At 47.3% G+C, this 20916-nt stretch overlaps 1 protein-coding gene across 2 annotated transcripts in view; it reads left to right on the top strand.

The window, feature by feature from the left end:
• Positions 1 to 784: 784 nt before the first annotated feature.
• Positions 785 to 20916, top strand: part of ACVR2A (activin A receptor type 2A) — a 56188-nt gene continuing 36056 nt past the window's right edge. For both annotated transcript variants that reach the window (XM_054277855.1, XM_054277856.1), the window contains exon 1: positions 785 to 2543. In XM_054277855.1, the coding sequence (XP_054133830.1) occupies positions 2489 to 2543 (55 nt within the window). In that variant the 5' untranslated portion in view covers positions 785 to 2488. The remainder of the gene's footprint in view (positions 2544 to 20916) is intronic.

The raw sequence follows: 20916 nt of genomic DNA on the forward strand, positions 1-20916 counted from the left end.
CAGCACAGGGTGCCCAGAGAAGCTGGGGCTGTCCATGGATCCCTGGAAGTGTCCAAGGCCAGGCTGGACAGGGCTGGGAGCAGCCTGGGATGGTGGAAGGTGTCCCTGCACGTGGCAGGGGGTTGGAAATTAATGACTTTTAAAGGTCCTTTTCAACCCAGACCCTTCTGTGACTCTGATTCTGGGCTGCAGCAGCAGTGATGCTCCTGAGCAACGTGAGACCACCACAGCCGTAGCTCTCACCTGGACTACCCGCAGGACATTTTCAGGGACGTTTTTAGGCTGGGCTGGGGATGAGGCGGAAGACCAGGCCGACATTTGACCCCAGAGGCAGCGCCCCCAGCCCCACACCGTGGTGTACACGTTACACCGCTGCGACCCCTCCCAGCCAGGTCCCACCGCGTGGCTGCCGGCAGCGCTTTGCCTCCATCACCCGAGCCTGGGAGCACAGCACAGCCCCCCAACACCTCGAAGGAGCCCCCCGAAATTGAATTACGGACACCGTGGGGGGTCGGGGCGGAGCGGGGCGAGGGCGCCGGAGGGGCCGCGCCCTGAGGGGCGGGAAGGGCGGGCAGGAGCGCGCCCGTGAGGCGGCGCGCGCGGGCCGGGAGGGGCGGGGCCAGCGTGGGGGAGCGCGCTCCGCCCCGCCGCCGATAGGAGGGGCGAGCGGAGGTGGGCGGGGCTAAGAGGCCAAACCCGCCTTGTGATTGGATGGTGTGGCTGTCAATCCGGGGCGGCCGCCGCGGCCGTGGGGAAGGAGGGGGAGGCGGAGAGGAAACAAAAACAATCGCCCGGGCGCCGCCATCTTGGGCCGGTTCTCCACACGCCACACGGGTGAATGGGTAGATATGAGATTACCACGGGGGAGCAGCGGCAGCAGGGCACCGAGGGCTGTTCCGCGCTGCCAGCGACACTCGGCGGGCTCTAGGCACGGCCGCCGCCGCCCGGAGAGAATCCCCCGGCTCGGCCTTTTCGCCTCGCCAGCCCCTAAGCTGCACTGCTGGAGGGACAAAGTTGGGCTGAGCCGCGCTGCCTCCGCCGCCCGGGAGACCGGAGAGTTGAGCCGGGGTCAGAGTTAGGGGAGAGGGTGACGAGGGGATCGCTCCCCGCTCCGCCGTGTGGGAGGCGCGGGGAGAAGGCTCTGCCTCCCCGCCCCTGCCGTCTCCTGCTGCTCGCTCCTAGGAGGAAAAGAAAAAAGAGGAAAAAAAAAAAAGAAAAAGGCAAGAACTGGATTGAGCTCGGAGGAGTGGATTTGGTGGAATCTCCGTGTGAGCAGCGGCGGGGCGAGGAGGAGATGTGTCCGTGAGGAGGGAGAGGAGCGAGGATCCATCCAGGACCCGTGAGGAGCCGGAGGAGCCTGGATCCATCCAGCCCCAGCCCGCCGTGAGGCACAGCCGCCGCCTCCCTTCCAAAGAAACCTGGTTCTCCTGGAAGCACGGCGAGGATTTGCCACAAAGAATATATACCACCCTCCTCCCCAGCGCCTGGATACTGCATTTTAATTTTTAAATTTTTTTTCTTTTTTTTTTTTTTTTGGTACCCCCCCCCCCCCCTCCCCAGCCACTCTTGTGTGTTAAATACCAAATATAGCCTCTCGCGGGGGGAGGGGATGGAAATCTCCTAGAAGAATTGGAAATCTTGCTGGGATTCGGGAGTGCTGGTGCTGGAGAAGGGCGGCGAAGACTGGGGGGATGCACTGCTCTCGCTGCCTGCCCAAGGACTAGAGATTTGCCACTTCTCGGGGAGCCCGAAGGTTTGTTTGTCGCCAGACTGTTGTTTCCCCCCTTCCCCTCTCCTGGGCTACGCTGAACCCCTCAGCATTTATTAAAGAAAACCCACGTGTAGCTGGTGGCTGGTTTTTTAAAGGTAGTTTTTCATCGACAAACTGACAAAAAAAAAAAACCCAACAAAACTTCCTCTCTTCGCCTCGAGGTTTGGAACTGGAATGGAGCTGCTCTTCTCCCGAACACTACACGGGGTGTGAAGGGGGCAGGCAGGACGAAAACATCGCCTCGGACTGATCCCCATCCGACCCCCGACACTCGCACCCACCAGGGATGATCCTTCACGGCGCCTGATGTGGAAAACACTTGGAGACTCAGAGACTTCGTCGTGCTCAGCAGCTTGATCGTTGACTTATTTTGTTTTGGTTTTTGATTATTTTTTTTTTTAAGTGGATTCGTAGCATTACTTTTATGAGTTGAATTTTGCCACCGTTTGTACAGAAGCCAAATGACACGTGTGTTTTGAAACACGGTTCCAAATATATTTATCCCTCCCTCAACCCGGATTCTCTCTAGAAAGAGCCGGGGAGGTCGTCAGTGTCTAAACAAACCTGATTTTTAGTGTTTTATGAACACTACCTGCTGCAGAAATGTTGCTATAAATCGCTTTATAACGGTTCAGCAAGAAGGGAGATTTTTCCAGCTTGCGGGACCCAGAAAACTGGATACTTAAAGTCACTTAAATGTTTTAACAGCATTGGAAAATGGGAGCTGCTACTAAGTTGGCGTTCGCTGTTTTTCTTATCTCTTGCTCATCAGGTAAGTGAATGTTCCTGGATTTGTCACTTGGGCTTTGGGGTCAGCACTTGGGAACTTGGGCTGGCTCTGTATGAATGGGAAACGATTTATTTTTTTTTTTCAGGTGGCAAATGTTTGTGGATGGCAGCAACTGTAAAGGCAGAAGCTGCTTTCGTGTTTATTCTTAAAAATATATATATATAGCGTGAGCACTTGAAACGCTCCCAGCGCTTGGATTTCAGCTCAATTGTGCGGAATAAATGTGGAGACATAACCACCTAGTGTCACACAAGTAACCTGGCAGCGCAGTTACGGGTGTTGGATGCTGCTTTTAAATAAGAATTACCCAGCTGGAATTGCTCTTTGCTCCAGTTTGATGTCTCTTTCCCCGGACTGTTCACTGGCGAATAGCGACCTTGCTGAATGCTTCATTAATTTGGAAAAGGTGCCGCTCTGAAAGGCTGAGCTCGTCCTTTGCTGGTGGTGGCGAGGGGTGTGTGCGTGTGGAGATGTACCAACAGAATCGGGGTGAATTGGGCTTTGCGTTTCTAAAGAATCATTTGCAACCCTTTGCATTTTCCTAAAAAAAAAAAAAATCTACTGATTTTTCAGGGTTTGAGGTTCAAACGCCAGCTCTGGGAAGCGAGCGGGGTGTGAGGACTCCCCACGCTTCTCCAGCAGGAAAATTGTGATGGCAGCAACCAGTGGTTGGGCAGCTGTTGGTCCACTGGTGCTCGGGGCTCCATCAGTCTCACCAAAACCCTCTCGGGAGCTGTGCGAGGATCTCCTGCGAGTTCCCGAGCCCGCCTGGCGCTCCGTGCCCGTGTGTTGGGTGCTCTGTGCGGGTTTTTAGCATCCTTGCAGGGTGTGCTTGTTTACCAGGCTGAAAGCTCCCAGGCTGCCCGTGTGACCGGGAGAAGGGAGTAATGGCATCCCTGTAAGGATGCCTTTTACATTTCCAGCCTTAGGAGCGGCAGGGTTTTGCTGAAGAGGCCGTTTTGCTGTGGTTAGTAAATGGATAAGTCTCGTCTTGTGTCTGTAGTGCTATCGATCCGCGCTGGGTGCGCTAAATGTGCTGTGAAATGGCGAGCGCTGCCAGCAGAAACCCAAAATCCCTGCCTGTGCCCACCAGAGGGTTAAGGACAGCCAGATCCTTGTTCGGGATGTTTAATTTTTATTCTCCTTCCGAAACCCAACCTGATTTCTGACAGCTTTTGCCTTGCAGTAACGACGTGTGTGTCGGCTTTTCCCAAAGGCTGATTTTTCAGCTCAGCAGCATTCCCTCAATCCAGCAATGTGTTTGGTAGGGAAACTTTTCCCCCTCTCTGCAACAGTTTCTGAAAGAGTTGCTGCCATCTGCTCTCCGTGCCTCTCTTTCCACGTCCACCTCCAAGATCCTTTTGCCCAGAGCACAGAATAGTGGTTTTTGTTGACGTTACCTATCAGACTTCATAAAAAAGAACAGCTAAGCAATAAGGAACGTCTTTTCTTGAACGTTGCTCGCTCGGGTTGTCCTTGGTAAGGTGAAAAGAATGTTCCTCCTGCCTGTGAAGAATTAATCTTGGCTAAATGAGCAGGAAACTGCCTGCAATCCGGGCTGCTTCTCATGTTAATGACATTGTTTTGGTGGTTATTCCAGTATTGCACATTAAGTGTTCCGGTACTTAACAATTATTATACTATTTTCTACTCACACCAGGGCTGCAGACGCTCTACAATTTTAGGCGAGTCTAAAAATAAATAAATTCAACAGTAAACTGTTGGCTTTATGATCAGAACTACAAGATTATGTAAGATTTTAAGCTTGAAGTGCAGGCGTTTTTATGAGTAGTGTTTCTTAAGTGACTTATTTCAGTTTAAAACCCTACCTGATGGATTGATTCTAACGTCATCACCACCAGAATTTTCTTTTTTCCAGTCTTTTGTGTGAAAATCAGTTTGCCCAGGTCTTACATTTTGAAATATTGGCAGTGGTTGAGAAAATCCTGGAGCTCAGGTGTGGAGGTGCCTCTCTGTGTGCAGCTCCAGCTCCGCTCTTTCAGCAATTGGGGGTTTGCTTTGCTCTATTTGTTCATTTATTTTTAAATACAGCTATTTTCTGCAGATGTTTACATGGCCAATTAATACCGGGGTTCTTTTAATAGGTGAAAATGTTGTGGTTTTTTTTTCCTGCGTGGTGGGTGTGGAAGTGCTATTTAGGTTCAAAGCGATTTATTTTATTATCTGTAAACTGCACTATGAAATCCTGGAAATGTACTGCAAATGGACAGGAATTTCCAGTGAGTTTGTTAAGAGAGTGAAAATATTTCCCTGTTCTGACTAAGATATTTGAGAAAGAGCATCTGTGTTGTTATTGGGCTTTAAAATATTTGTGGATGCCTGGATGGAAGTGGGTGTAGGTTTGCACCCATCTGTAGGAGCCCCAGAGGCTGAGATGAATGCACATTAACTAAACAAGAAAGCAAAGTGCCCGGGTCAAGGTTCTCAATAAACTCCTGAGATAAACCTGTGGCCATGTTTCATTTCAGAGGAGCAGAAAATCCTGAATTAACAATAAAATATCTCAGAACGAGCTGCCTGTGCTGTAGGTGAGGCAAGACTGGAGGGAGCTTCACAGGAAAACTTGTGACTGAAGCAGCTTGTTCATCAAAGCCGGCTCTCTGCAGATACGATCTGGGTGCTCCCCTGCCCAGGGAAGTGTGCTTGTGTTCTGCTGCTTTTGTGATTGCAGGAGCAGAGAATGGGCACTTTCAGCATTTTCTGAGATTTATGAAACGTACACCCCGTGCAGCTCGAAGTGTGGGACATGCTGGAGGAGTTTTGAGGGTTTTCCTCACCCATAATCTTAGTTTAAAATCTCATCGTTCCTTTTGTTACTCATGAACTCCTCATTTCCCAGCCCATCATCTCACCGAGATACCTGCCCTGCCTTTGGTGCCGGGGTGGTCCCAAATCAGAGCAGCTCTGCAGTCTCCTACAGGGAGCAAGACCTGGAGTTTTTAGAACTGAAGCTAAAATCAAGCTCAAAATCACCTAAGCAGAAAGAACCTGAGCAAAATCACCTAAACAAAAGGAACCACATCAGAAAAGTGTTGATTCTCTATTTCCCCTAATGCCAGCTCACTCCCCTGCCCCCCAGATGATCTTGAGTAATTTAGCTGAAGGTACTGGCGTGTCAAAGACACCTCTGTAGTTCAAGTTGTCTTTTCACTGCATGGAGGGTGTTTTATTCTCTGATTTTTAATTAATCATTCTCTTCTGTCACAGCGATTATTACCTGAGAAATTATTTTTTAAATGGTATCTTTCCCCCCCTAAAAAAAATCTATTGAGAACTGTAAAACCTGCTTTGCATGGTGTGACTTTACAAGCTGAATGGTTGGGTGTCCTGAAGGAATTGAGGGGGAACATGAGACTTTTTCTTTGATTTTCTTGTGTAATGTCTCTTCTTTTACTGTCCTTTCATTATTCACTTGGTAACCCTTGAAAATCCTGCCACAGGTCTGGCAATGTTTGGAATTGTTTCTGCTGCTGTGTTCCCTGTGAGCTGTCCATGAGTGTGGTTGGACTCTAATCACTTTATTCACTTTATTGTGGGGTAATAAACTACTTCAGAATTAGTGCTGCTTTTAAAGTCAAGATTCCTTTATGTTATCAGTGTACAAGTTCTTTATTAAATGTATTACCACTGGGCACTCCTATTGTTGCTGTTAAGAGCAGGATTTGTTTCATTAAATAAAACTCTTTAATACTGTTTCCAACCATAGACTGAGTTATGGAGAGCTTGATGTTACAAATGACTACAGCTCAAAAATCTGTTAACTATTTCTAAGGAATCTGTTAATACTTAACAGTTTGAAAGCCCAAATCTCTCTGAGAAGAGCTGAAATTGTGCAAATGCAACATCAGAACATCGTTTGGTGGAGCTCTGCTTTCCAAACATTCCCGGAGAGATGCTGCTCTCATGAGTTTAATTGCATCTCTGCCCTGCACACACGAGAAGAAAAAGCTTCAATAAGTTTGTCTGCATGTGCTGGGTGTAAGTTGAGGGCAGGAAAAGATGATCTCTGCAAGAAGAGAATCGCTGTTTGCAGGAACAATAGTTTTCAGCTGGGTTTCATGGAGGATATTTGAATGGTTTTTGTATTTTTCCCATTCTCACCTTTCTGGAATTTGAGGGTAAAATTCCTTAGGTGATGAGTTTGGCTGATCAGCACACGAGGACAGACTCAGACTCAAAAAAACCCCTTTTTTCTTCTCTGTTTAACCACAGACATTAATTTTTGTCATACCATTACTTCTAGGGAAGGGGAAAAATGACAGCACCTCCAGTGGTTTTCATTACTAATGTTGTTCATTCATTCCACCTTTTCTTCCAACCTTCTCCACTTGTAGTTTTTCCAGGCTGTAAAAAGGGAGAGGTTGACAAGGAGTTTTATTGTGGAAGTGGTTTCTTGGTGTAGGAGAGATGCATTTCCACCACTTAATTAACTAAAATCAGCTTAATGCAAATGCCTGCTCGAGCTGGTTGGTAGCATCCATGAGCTGTTAGCTCTCTGATGTTCCTGAAAATGAAAACTCCCTAAAAAGATCAAGAAAATTACGGATTTTACAGCCAAGTTCTTGTGTGATGAAATCTTAATGTGTTTTTGTTGCCTTGGTGCTTCAAATTCGGCACATCTTATTTCCTGTTATTTCCATATGGGATTGAAGTGCTATTGGATGCCAGTGACTTTCTGTGGCATCTCTTGTCTTCTCTCCCTGCGCTGTCTGTGGTGGTGGAGGGGTTTTTTCTTAGAAACAGTTTGTGACTACAGTGCCAAACAGCAGAGCATATTTAGGTTTAATCCCACAGAAAATGAATATTTACTGCCATGTTGTTTACGTTGCATGTCTCTGCGGCCAGGAATCCCAAATGTGGGTTAGATACATCAAATCCTTCAGCTCTGGGTGCAAAGAGAGCAGGGAAGCGTTTTTCCATTGCATGGTTATCATCATGGTTTCACAATAATTTAATTCCTGATGAGGAAAGTCAACATTTATGGTTTTCTTCAAAATGTCCTAGTTAAAGCTGTAACTGGAAGCAAGAAAAGCAGACAATTCACATATTAACTGGAGCAATGAATCTTTGGTCTCACCCCAAATCCTGGGGACTTCACTGCGAGGCCCTATAGCAAGTAGGGAAATTCAGTGTTTCCAAATTCTAAAAACACCTTGTGAAAGGCTTGGTCATTTTGTGTTCTTGCTGGTGTTTCTGGTTAAAGTGGTGCAGGATGATCTGTTTGACTCAAAATGCAAAATTGTAATTAATGTTGGTGTTGTTCCTGAGTTGGCACAGTGCTGGTTGTGGCAACAGGGCCACAAGTTCTTCAATTAATCTAAATATCGCCTTTGGACGTTCCTCACTTTGTTAAAGCATAACTTCTTGTTTTAAAGGATTTCTATGGATGTGTAATGAGGTGGTAATTCAATACAAAATGCTGAAATGACAATGTAATTAAAAGCAAACCCCTATGTACTCTTAACTGTGATGGGCATGTAAGAAATGCCAAGATGCATTTCTCTGCTTTTATAACTCTTTAATTACATGAGGGAAACATTGTCTGCAGCTAGTGAATAGATAATGAAGATGAATGCAATATCTTGGCCAAAAAGAGTATTTCTCAAATTCTTTTGCTTTCTGAACTTTGAGATATCGATCTGCCTCATTAAAACTAAGAATTAAGATTGCATTTTGCATTTACAGCAAAATTGTGTATTGTAATTACAATTTAGGCGTTGCTGGCTGATCTGGTTTTGGGTTTTCCCTAAATGAGGCTGTTGTCACACTTGGGAAGATTTCCACTTTCTCCAATGATGGCAGCAAACGAGTTAAGTTTTGCTGGTTTAATTCTGAACATTGGCGCTGTTAAAGCTGATACCTGAAAAGTTACTGAGGATGTTTCATCTGAAGGTTCTGTTAGAAAGTATCTGTATCATTTTTTTGAAAATGCTAAGGATCTGTATAGCTCAGAATTGCGTTACTTTTTTAATAGCTTCGACTCTTCACGTGTAAATGGGATACACGTAAGAAAGCAAATTCGTTTTTCTAACAAATTGCAGAAGTTCTTGTGGCAGATTGACTTATAAAGTTGGAGGGAGACAGTGTTCAAAACCATTTAGGACATGACTTGTGTATTTTCTGAAAGATACAAAACTTCTTATGAGGGCAAAACATGCAGTTTTCATTTTGTTTCTGCTTGTTTGGTTTGGGATTTTCTTGTTTGTTTTTTCTGGGGGAAGAAGTGGACGTGGGTAAAGTAACTCGGTGTTGTTTAATTTTTGGTATGGTTGACTGTGGATGTGAAGAATGTTTTGGAGCAATCCGTGGCTGGTCTCTCTTGGCTGTTTCTGGAGTTGCCAGTGGAAGGAGGCTGCGGGGGGAGCGGCAGCCCCGAGAGTGCTGGAGCCGGTGCCAAGCGGTGTCTAATGAGGTGGCACAAAGCACGGCGTGAGGGCAGTGCCAGGAGGCAGCGCAGGCAGGGCTGAACCACAATTCCTGCAGCTTCAGAGCTCCCTCATCTCCTGCCCGAGAGCGTGGAGTGTGTGCCATCGGTGTGCTGCGACAACATTGGCATCATTTACTGCCTTCAGCTGGGAGCTGTCCCACTGAGAGAGCAGCAGCAGCCCCTGCTCCGGGACAGGGCAGCACTCCATGGGCCCTGGGCACAGAGCTGTGCTCTGGGGGCACTGGGGTGAGGGCTCTGAGGGCAGGCAGCAGCCCCTGGGCCAGCTGAGATCTGAAATCTAGATAAATACATTCCTTTCCTTCAATTATTGATTCAGTTTTTTCTTCAAGTTATCAATTTCGCAATTAAAGATGATTCCTGAGATGATCTATTTCATATTTAAGAGTGATTCCTGAGATGATCTATTTCATATTTAAGAGTGATTCCTGAGATTATCTATTTCATATTTAACAGTGATTCCTGAGATGATCCATTTCATATTTAAGAGTGATTCCTGAGATGATCCATTTCATGTTTAAAGGTGATTCCTGAGATGATCCATTTCATATTTAAGAGTGATTCCTGAGATGATCTACTTCATATTTAAAGGTGTTATTCCTGTCTGAGGTGAGCATTGGCACTTTGGATGCAGGCCCCATGCAGTTGATTTCTGTCATCTGCTCCCTGCCTGGTTTTAATGTCACTTCTTAAATGTCACCTCATCCTAACGGCTCTGAGTAGAAATGGTCATTTCCTCTTTGAAATCACCTTTTGTTGTGGTGCCCACCTGCAGGAATCCGTGGGTTTCTGGGCTTTAGACTCACCCACCAACCTCTAGGTTGTTTCCACACCCATCCTGGCAGTCCCCATTGCACTGTGCAGTGTCCCAGGGCTCAGGACACCACGTTTGTCCCTGTGCAGTTCCATGAAATCCCCGTGTGCCCACCCTGCAGTGCCACCCTGGCACTGAGTGCAGCCCCCTGAGCTGTTCCTCATTGCACTGTGCAGTGTCCCAGGGCTCAGGACCCCCGTGTGCCCACCCTGCAGTGCCACCCTGGCACTGAGTGCAGCCCCCTGAGCTGTCCCCACCTCAGCAGGGTCTGAGCCAGGGTGGCTCCAGGGCAGCCCTGGAGGGTCCCTGTGCTGCTCCTCATCCTCTCCCCGCCGAGCAGCTCTGTCCCATCCCATCCCAGGCTGCTTTATCTCCAGATCTCTCACTCACAGAGCTGATTTAGTGCTTTCAGCAGCTTCCTGCCTTTTGGTGCCTCACCAACTTGTGATTTAGAGGTGGCTTTTATTTGTAACTGAAGCCTGGCCTTATTTTTTCAGGTTGAGAGCTCTTATCTCACCTAGATAACACTAATCTCCATTCCTTAAATGCTGCCTAAAGATTGGAGTGGTCTTCATTCTTTCAGCTGGGTTTTGAATTCTTGGATTTCATTATCATCTCCTAAGTTCAAATTTGATCTGTTTTTCAAAGCTATTTTTAAATACGACCAATCAGTTTATCAAGCCTTCTAGCACGAAAAACTGTTTCCTTCTAGGAATTTCCACATAAACAGGGAAGTGGTTTAATTTTGTTGTTGAGTTACAGTGTTGAGTGTACAAGACAAAATTAAACTTTGCAGTAACTGTTAATTTTAGCAATTTTTGCTGGTGTTTGTCAGTAGAGGGTACAGATAGTTCTCTTTAGCTCACAGCAATTACACGATGGAAGAGTTTTCTTTAAATATTTCTGTGTTTCAGGGTTGAAAAACATTTAGGCTGTGAAAGTTGCACAATGGCACACAATTGTTTGAATTACTGTACTTTTTATAAAGGATTTGGTTATTTATTTGTCATCATTTGTTTATAAAGCTGCTTTAAAAGCAGCATAGAAAACACTACTAGTTAAATATTTTCATTTAAACTCTGATCTTAAATTTTGGAAAGGATCTGTTTTGCAAGTTGTCCCTGGGGATAAATGAATTTTTTAAAATTTACACAAAACCCGTCAAAAAGAAAAAGTGTAACAGCTTGGTTACATTTTATTTAACTTCAGACCCCAACGCGTGAGGGCTCCTCTGACCTCGCCCATTTGGGGTGATAGAGATCAGCAGAGAGCTCCTGGTGGGTTTTTGTGCTGTGCTTGTGCTAAAGCCCAGCTGTGAAACCCTGATTCATTTGTGAGGAGGTGATTTCAAACCACAAGATGCTTTTGCTTCCATTCCTGCCCCAAACTCAGCATTTAGCACTTCTCTGAGACAGCACCCATGAAACAGAGCTTTCAGGTGAAAGTTTTTTGCTGTTGAGCTGAAAAATTCTGACTCATCCTCTTGGGTAGAGGCTTGCAGGGAAGCCAGGAGAGCACAGATCCCACTTTCCATTCCAGTGGGAATGGACTGGATCCCTCCTGAAAAATCCTGATGCTCCAGAGTGCTGCTGGACTTTTCCAGTGGCTTGAAAGTATTCAGATGGATGGCAAATCAAGCAAAATTAATTTCCTAGAATCCCCTTTGCAAAAATATTGTTCTGAAATTTAATTATCCCAGAATTTTTCCTCTCAACGCTACAAATACTTTGGTGTTGGAAGCTCTTTCATTCAAAGTGAAGATGGGAGAGAGGAGGTAAATGATGAGTTCCTATTTCTCTCATGTGTAAAAAATGTGTTGAATTTGGTTTTGATGAATTGGAGATGTTTACATGCTGACACAGTGTGTTCTGAGGGATCTTCTGTTGCCCATCTGAGCTTTTCTCCCCATTGTCTTCCTTCTTTCTGAACCAGAGGTTCAGTAATGCAAAAATTTTAGAAGCAAGCCCTCAACATCCACAATTTTTAGTTGTTCCTCCAGCAATTCAGCCAGCTTCAAAAACCTCTTAATCACCTTCTACTTGTCCAAAAGGTTGTGTTGGTTGTGGGGTATTTGACAAAAACTGCTGGGAGAACAGAGAGAGGAGAGTTCCTCCTCTTTGTATCTGATTCCTCCCCCACACCCCCATTTTGTGCTGCTGTCACTCCCCGCTGGCTCAGCCCTCGTGGCTGCTGCCTTTGGGCTGGGCTGGTCCAATCTGCTACAGCAGCAGCAGTGACTGGAAAACAGCACAGAGATTTCTGCACTCAGGATCTGCTGGATTTGGGGTTTTTCTGACTCAGAGATGGGGTAACTCAGAGGTGTTCTAAAAACTTTTATTCCATTTTCAGTCTTATGAGAAGGATGAGATGATACAGATGTTAGAATTCACACCGTCACAATCAGAAGCCAAATATTTCCCAATTACAATACATTATAAGTGCTTCTTGGCCTATCAGCTTTTGCCACACCATGCTGTAAATGCTTAAAACAATTAATCTAAAATTACCCCTCGTGGCTTCTACTACAATTCATCTTTCACAGTTTTATTCCTCCAAAGTATCCAGTCCTATTTACAAAACCATCCTTTAAAACTTGTTTCTAGTTCCATTTCTCTCTCAGCAATGTCTCTCCTATTCCGTGACATTTCTAAGTCAGCATTTCTTATCTCAAACAGTTACACACAGATACACACTCTGTGAGCCTTCTGTCAAGCTTTAAGAACTTTCTACAAATCCATTTCCCACAAGGATCAGAGGCAGGGGCTGGGTGAGAGATGATGGAGCAGGGGATGGATGGATGGATGGATGGATGGATGGATGGATGGATGGATGGAATAAGGGCTGCCAGGGAGGCTGCCTGCATTGTCCTGGGAAGGGAATTGTCAAGGGAAAGCACCTCAGTGTTGGTGAGTGGAGCTGTTCTGTGGGTGGGAAAGGGAAAATGGCACAGTTCAGTATCATTTTTAATAACCTCCCTCTTCAGAAAGAATTTGCTTCTCTTTTTCAGGATCTCAGTTCAGGCCTCTTTTCACAGGGTTTTTTCCCTCTTCCCTTGCCTTTTAAATATCTCATATCAGATTTTTCTCCAGGGGCTCTAGACTCAAGATTTCCAGGCAGAGCAGCAGAGGGGCCTGGCACAGGTGCCCAGAGCAGCTGTGGCTGCCCCTGGATCCCTGGCAGTGCCCGAGGCCAGGCTGGAGCACCCTGGGATAGTGGGAGGTGTCCCTGCCCATGGAATGAGATGAGCTTTAAAGTCCTCTCTGACTCAAACTCTTCTGTGATTCTGTCATTCCAAGGAATAGGTGATAAAATTCACTCCTGTCTTGCAGGTTCTGTGGTAACAATGAGGTGGGAACTAAATAAAAGATTCAGACTGACACAATCACAGAAGGGGTGATACAGTGATCAGTGAAATCCAGTTACATCCCAGGTTTAAGAAAACTTTGGAAAGACTATTTGCAACATAATCTTAGCCGTATCTAATTTATGTTACTTGGATTTTGGCTGGAGATGTCCTTAAAAGTTTATTCTGAGCAGGTGGGCAGAAAACTTTGTGCTAAATCAGATCCAAGAAGAAAACAGCCAGCACTAACAGGTCTGGAAATGATGAGGGGAGAATGTCCTTTAAATGGGGATGTCCTTTAAATGTAGAACCCTAACTGGTAAGGCCTGAATGCACTGAATCAAAACTCAGCATCAGGAATCCCATGTCCAACCAGGGGCTGGTGAATTTTGGATATCAGCTGAGCAGCCATGAGACCTGAGGGGACTCAATCCCAGGAGCATCTTCAGTTGCCAGGGGAGTGTGGAAGAGCCAGGACACTTGTAAGCCATGCAGCAGGAATATCTTCAGCCAGCAGGGCACACTCCTGGAGAGAACAGCTGTGGGTGAGTTTGTGGTGCTGAGGGTTCAGCTGAGAGCCAGGTCCTTGGGGCAGCCCCTGAGCTCATCCCCTTTGTTGCCCTGCAGGGTGAGGCAGCCTCGGCTGTTGTTGGGCTCTCTGCAGACATCCTGTTACTGTTAATCTGCCCTGAAACTCTGCATGGGGACAACTGTGCTGAGATCCAGGCATGGGCACTGAAATGGAGATAAACTGGTCTCTGGTAGCTGTGGTTTGAAATGCTGCATGGAGCGTGACTGGAAATAAAATCAGTTTAAAAACACAGGGGAATCTTACCTGAGGTGTTATCCCAGCCATGGTCTCTCCCAGCTCAGCCTCCCTGGCAGGGAAGAGAGAAGCCAGTGTTCCATGGCCCAGGCTGCTCTTTCCATCATCATCTTCCTTTTTCACTTAGCTGTGATATTCAAGTTGCTTTTTACTTAAAGCAGGATTTTTAAACCCTTTTTTTGAAGTGGTGGCTTCTGTGGAGGTACAGTGCCACCACAGAAGTTAGGGTTCTACATTTAAAGGACATTCCCATTTAAAGGACATTCCCCCCTCATCATTTCCAGACCTGTTAGTGCTGGCTGTTTTCTTCTTCGATCTGATTTAGCACAAAGTTTTCTGCCCACCTGCTCAGAATAAACTTTTAAGGACATCTGCAGCTAAAATCCAAGTACCATAAATTAGATACTGCTAAGATTATGTTACAAATAGTCTTTCCAAAGTTTTCTTAAACCTGGGATGTAACTGGATTTCACTGATCACTGTATCAGGGGAGCAGAGGCCTGAATGTACATTGGTTTGTTGTGTGCCCACCTTCCCTCCAGCAAGGCTGATCATTCTTGGCATCCATGAGGATAATGTTCAATAAATGATTCTTGGCATCCTGGGAGGATCATGTTAAAGCTTTTCTGTGGAATTTCCAGCAGGTACCTTAAAAGATTCCTTAAAGTTATTGGTGATCTAAGCAGATGGCCTCAGTCCTGGGAAGGACTTGTATAGATAAGTAATGTAATAGTTGGCTCCCACAATTAAGAGGTAGATATTATATATCTGTATAGTAATATTGTTATAATATGTAATTCCAGAGTCCTCTTTCCCTTCCCCTGTAACTTTGAGAGGGCTAAGGGTATAAAAGGCAGAGCAACCATTTTATAGATGATCCACCTGGCTGGTAGTCACAGGGGACTCCCAGCACTGTAATTTTTCTTTATTTAGTCCTCTGTTGTAGTTTTGTTAAAGTTTAATAAAATTAAACTTTAACAGTTTGGCTTAAACTGTTAACATGAAACTTAAAATGAAACTTTAAAATGAAACACAGGCTCAATCCTGGGAAGGGGTTGTATAGATAAGTAATGTAATAGTTGGCTCCCACAATTAAGAGGTAGATATTATATAGATGTATAGTGATGTTATTAGAATATGTAATTCCAGAGTCCTCTTTCCCTCCCCCTGTAACTTTGAGGAGGGCTAAGGGTATAAAAGGCAGAGCATCCATTTTGTAGACGAGCCACCTCATAGGGGAGTCCCAGCGCTGTAATTTTTCTTTATTTAGTCCTCTGTTGTAGTTTTGTTAAAGTTTGATAAAATTAAACTGTAACAGTTGAGCTTAAACTGTTAACATGAAACTTAAAATGGAACTTTAGCAGTCATTTCTCACAGGCTGGAGGCATCGAGCCCAGCAGTGCTGTGGGCAGAGTTGGTGTGTGTGCTCTGTGCTCCCTGCTGGGGTGCCCAGGGCAGCTCTGTGGCCAGGAGTGCTGGATGGCAGAGTTCAGGGCATTGCAGCCTCGGTATCTGTGCATAAATAATGCTTAAATAAACATCCCAGGAGGAGAAGCTGCAGTGGGACACCCGCCTGAGCTGTGGGACACCCAGCTGAGCTGTGGGACACCCGCCTGAGCTGTGGGACACCCAGCTGAGCTGTGGGACACCCGCCTGAGCTGTGGGACACCCAGCTGAGCTGTGGGACACCCGCCTGAGCTGTGGGACACCCAGCTGAGCTGTGGGACACCCGCCTGAGCTGTGGGACACCCAGCTGAGCTGTGGGACACCCAGCTGAGCTGTGGGACACCCGCCTGAGCTGTGGGACACCCAGCTGAGCTGTGGGACACCCGCCTGAGCTGCGGGACACCCAGCTGAGCTGTGGGACACCCGCCTGAGCTGTGGGACACCCGCCTGAGCTGCGGGACACCCGCCTGAGCTGTGGGACACCCGCCTGAGCTGCGGGACACCCAGCTGAGCTGTGGGACACCCGCCTGAGCTGTGGGACACCCAGCTGAGCTGTGGGACACCCGCCTGAGCTGTGGGACACCCGCCTGAGCTGCGGGACACCCAGCTGAGCTGCGGGACACCCGCCTGAGCTGCGGGACACCCAGCTGAGCTGTGGCACACCCAGCTGAGCTGTGGGACACCCGCCTGAGCTGTGGGACACCCAGCTGAGCTGTGGGACACCCGCCTGAGCTGCGGGACACCCAGCTGAGCTGTGGGACACCCGCCTGAGCTGTGGGACACCCGCCTGAGCTGCGGGACACCCAGCTGAGCTGTGGGACACCCGCCTGAGCTGTGGGACACCCAGCTGAGCTGTGGGACACCCGCCTGAGCTGTGGGACACCCGCCTGAGCTGCGGGACACCCGCCTGAGCTGTGGGACACCCGCCTGAGCTGCGGGACACCCAGCTGAGCTGCGGGACACCCAGCTGAGCTGCGGGACACCCGCCTGAGCTGCGGGACACCCAGCTGAGCTGTGGCACACCCAGCTGAGCTGTGGGACACCCGCCTGAGCTGTGGGACACACTGACTGCTCCAGGCCCTGCCCCAGCCGGGTTCTCAAGGCAGGGAGCTCAGGAGGGCCTGGCATTCCTGCTGTGGGCTCCATGACCCCAGCTGCTCCTGATAGCACACAGTGAGCACTCCTGAGGCTGCCACACCGAAAGTTGAGTCATTGTTGCTGTTTGGTCAGTGATTTATTAAATATCTGTTCCTGTGCCGGCTGTCTGGAGGTAATCGTTGTCCTGGGGGAAAAACCCAAACAACAAAAGCCAGCCAAGCGAACAACAAACAAATCCAAGTGAAAAACCAGACAATTTTTCTTCTCCTTGCAAAGGGAAATTCTCCTTATTGATCTTGCTGATAGAAGTGTTTGTGTTCTCGTTCAAACGCTCATCGACTACCACAGGATAAACACCTGCAGAGGCAAGACAGCAGAATCCTCCCATAAATTTTTTTGTTGCGTTTGTGAAGCTTTGGTGTTCCTCTGGCCCGCCAGGAGGATTTATTGCTGAGTGAATTCCTCAGCTGTGACAGGAGGAACACCTGTTTCTGTGTGAGCACGAGCTCCATCAAACACAACATCTGGCACTGGGAGCCCTTAAACTTGTGCTTATGACTACTCCAAATACAACTGAGGAATTCTCTGGAGAAAGTCAGCAATCCCCATGACACCAATGCTTCCTATCTTAAGGAAAATAAACCTCTAAAAATATATTATTCTGTCCCTTAATACCTGGAAAATTTTCGTTTTGCTACTAATGAAATGCATTCTTTTGGATGTAGATATTTCTTTCTCCCCAATAGCTAAGAATAAAGGTTCCATATGAGCACATCTATAACTTAACTAAATATAAACAACTTGAAATCTGCTGAGTTATTTTCTGTTATAAAAATTCCCAGCACCAGACTTGAAGGATTTCCTTTTAACCATCATTCTGGTGAGAATTGGAAGTGAATAACCCAGATACTGCTAAATACCTGTAATTTCTCCATCCCAATCCATGCCAACATCCCACCTCTGTGTGATAACCATGCAAATGCATTTCAGCATGCTTTGGGGGCTGAGTCCTTTGCTAACTTGTCTTTTCTTCCTGCTCAGCCTGCTGGCCAGCTGCTTCACATCAAATCCACCCAAATGATTGATGAAGGTACTTTAAACAGAAAAAGTACATCTGCTAATGATGGGTAATTAAACTGGAGAACTCAGTGTTTCAGAACATGTGGAAATAAAAAATGATCTCACAGATGGACAAATTCAGGAAGGAATAGTTTGTTCAGAGGTGATTAAACTTGGGGCTGGATGGAATTTCCAGATCAAATAATTGCTGAACGCTGCTGCCAAAAGCCTTTAGTTCACCCTGCAGTTCGTATTGTCTGAGGCTTTCAAAATTCTCCCCAAAAGGAGAATCCACATTAAAATTAGGCCAACCTTCTGTTGTGCTTTGTGCGTTCGGATACATTTGTTTCCTCATCTCTTACAAGCTGCAAGTTGTAGCGTGAGTTTGTGCTGAGGAACTTTCCTGTGTCTTGAAGCAGTGTCTTGCTCTGGAGATTCCCTGCTCCCTCTCTGTCACTGGATTTCTGTGGAAGGGAGAGGTCCTTCCCCTCCCCGGGATTGTCCTTCCCCTCCCTGGGATGGTCCTTCCCCTCCCGGTCTGGTCCTTCCCCTCCCTGGATTGTCCTTCCCCTCCCTGGGATTGTCCTTCCCCTCCCTGGATTGTCCTTCCCCTCCCCGGGATTGTCCTTCCCCTCCCTGGATTGTCCTTCCCCTCCCGGTCTGGTCCTTCCCCTCCCTGGATTGTCCTTCCCCTCCCTGGATTGTCCTTCCCCTCCCTGGGATTGTCCTTTCCCTCCCTGGGATTGTCCTTCCCCTCCCTGGATTGTCCTTCCCCTCCCGGTCTGGTCCTTCCCCTCCCTGGATTGTCCTTCCCCTCCCTGGATTGTCCTTCCCCTCCCCGGGATTGTCCTTCCCCTCCCTGGGATGGTCCTTCCCCTCCCTGGATTGTCCTTCCCCTCCCTGGGATTGTCCTTCCCCTCCCTGGATTGTCCTTCCCCTCCCTGGGATTGTCCTTCCCCTCCCTGGATTGTCCTTTCCCTCCCCGGGATTGTCCTTCCCCTCCCTGGATTGTCCTTCCCCTCCCTGGGATTGTCCTTCCCCTCCCTGGATTGTCCTTTCCCTCCCCGGGATTGTCCTTCCCCTCCCTGGATTGTCCTTCCCCTCCCTGGGATTGTCCTTCCCCTCCCTGGATTGTCCTTCCCCTCCCGGTCTGGTCCTTCCCCTCCCTGGATTGTCCTTTCCCTCCCTGGGATTGTCCTTCCCCTCCCTGGGATTGTCCTTCCCCTCCCTGGATTGTCCTTCCCCTCCCTGGGATTGTCCTTCCCCTCCCTGGGATTGTCCTTCCCCTCCCTGGATTGTCCTTCCCCTCCCAGGGATTGTCCTTCCCCTCCCTGGGATTGTCCTTCCCCTCCCGGTCCGGTCCTTCCCCTCCCCGGTCCGGTCCTTCCCCTCCCCGGTCCGGTCCTTCCCCTCCCTGGATTGTCCTTCCCCTCCCGGTCCGGTCCTTCCCCTCCCCGGTGTTTTCCTGGGGCTGGAGCCGGTGTGGCAGCAGGGAGGGAGGGGTGGATCAGCCCTGCTGAGCCCGTGCAAAGTTCACTCAGCCCAGTCACCGTCTGTTCTGTGGGGTTCAGTCCTGTGTTTGTGGCATTCAGTGCTGGTGATTCCCTGCTCCTTCCCTGGGCACTGTCCTGGGGAGGCTCCTGCAGGGGTGAGCAGTGCTGTCTGTCTGTCTGTCTGTCTGGCAGTTTGTGAGATCCCTGCCAGCCTGGGCTCATGGCTGGGTTCCCTTCACTCTCAGCGAGCCCCAAACTCCGCTGTCAGCAGATTCAGTGGCTCTGGGTGACTTCAGGCACACTGAGACATTGCAGTGATAGGGGCTAATCCAAGCTGAGTGTCCTGGGCTCTGCTCTCTTGCTTTCATCTCTGTGCCTCTGCTTCTTTATCAGCACTGCTGCTTGAGCAAAACTGATCAAAATTACTTGATGTGATTTGGACTCCTGGACTCAAATCCAGGTTTATTTACCCTGGTGTTAACACTCATGCATTGATAACTTTGAAGGTAAAATTCTGAATTTCTAGTTTCCACACCCTGGCTTGAAAAGTTTCTTCATATTTTTATTCATTCTTCATCTTTTTACTTATTCTTCATTATTTTTGCTTATTCTTCATTTTTTTACTTAAGAACTCCTCAAATAGCTGCTTTCTCAAGCCTCGCTTAACACAGGCTACTCCAGGCTGCTCTGATCTTCCCAAACGCTGTGAAATCCCAAATTTATCGTGTTCAGTGAGTGTTAGCCCATGGGAGGTTCCATGCAGAGATCCTTCTTTGCCTCTCACTCACCTGCCTCCACGTGCAGTGGGTGGAATGCTATTTCTAGGGAATCCTGCATGCTGCAAGCACCACTGCACTTCTGGGGAATTCGTGCTTACCAGAGAATGGCATTCATAGACAGAATTGTAGCTGAAATGGCTTTTTTGTAATCTTTCATGCAGCATAGCTTCAAAATTGTCATTTTCTTCTCTCACTGATGTTCTGGTAATTTCCTAGGAGTGTTTTTGGAGATGTGTTAGCAGCTCACCTGTCTGGCAGGTCCCTCCCAAATAAACTCATGCAATATATCCACAACCATCTTTGTCCTCTTATCTTTGAGAGGCAGGAGAGATTCACCCATTGCCTCTGGGCACGGGAGTACCTTTAGAAAACGTGTTTAGGGAGCCCTCTTGAGCCTTTTATTGCTGTGGAACTTGGAGTTTCAATCAGCAAATTTAAGGCTGTTACTCTGTCAAAGTGTCAAGAGGCTTTAAATGGAGTAACAGCATTCATCTTCTGGCTTTGAATGTGTTCTTGAATAAGAACTAGAAGGTCAAAACCATATCCTAAAGTGCCTTCCAGATTTCAGGTCACTAGATAACATTTTCTTAATTGTTATCTAAATTTAGAAGACACATTATCTCGTAGCAGCAAGTGCAGCGCTTTTGCCCTAAAGCTTTTGTTTGTGGTGTTGTTTTCTGGGGTCACGTACCCTGATTCATCCCCGGACTTTGGAATTCTGCTTTCCTCTGAGAGTTCAGTGAGAGCTGTCAGAACCTGCCTTGCCTTTAAATAGCCACAGTGTTATTTCTCCTAGGCCATGTGGTTCAGTCCATGAGATGAGATAATAAAAATTGAAGTTCATCTCGCTGGAGTTAGGAGTGAAACTAAATTTTATTTGCCATTTTAAAAGCAGCTGTCTAGTTCTAGTTATTCTGTCAAATTTGCTTCATTAGAATTTTGCAGCCCAAACCAATCCCAGGGTTTTGAAGATAAATAGCCAAGCTCTGAGAAATCCTCTGCATTATCCTACAGCACTTTAAAATTTCCTG

The sequence above is a fragment of the Melozone crissalis genome, unplaced genomic scaffold (assembly GCF_028551555.1).
Source record: "Melozone crissalis strain CALT ecotype California unplaced genomic scaffold, PUWL_Pcris_2 ptg000023l_1, whole genome shotgun sequence".
NCBI classification, from domain to species: domain Eukaryota; kingdom Metazoa; phylum Chordata; class Aves; order Passeriformes; family Passerellidae; genus Melozone; species Melozone crissalis.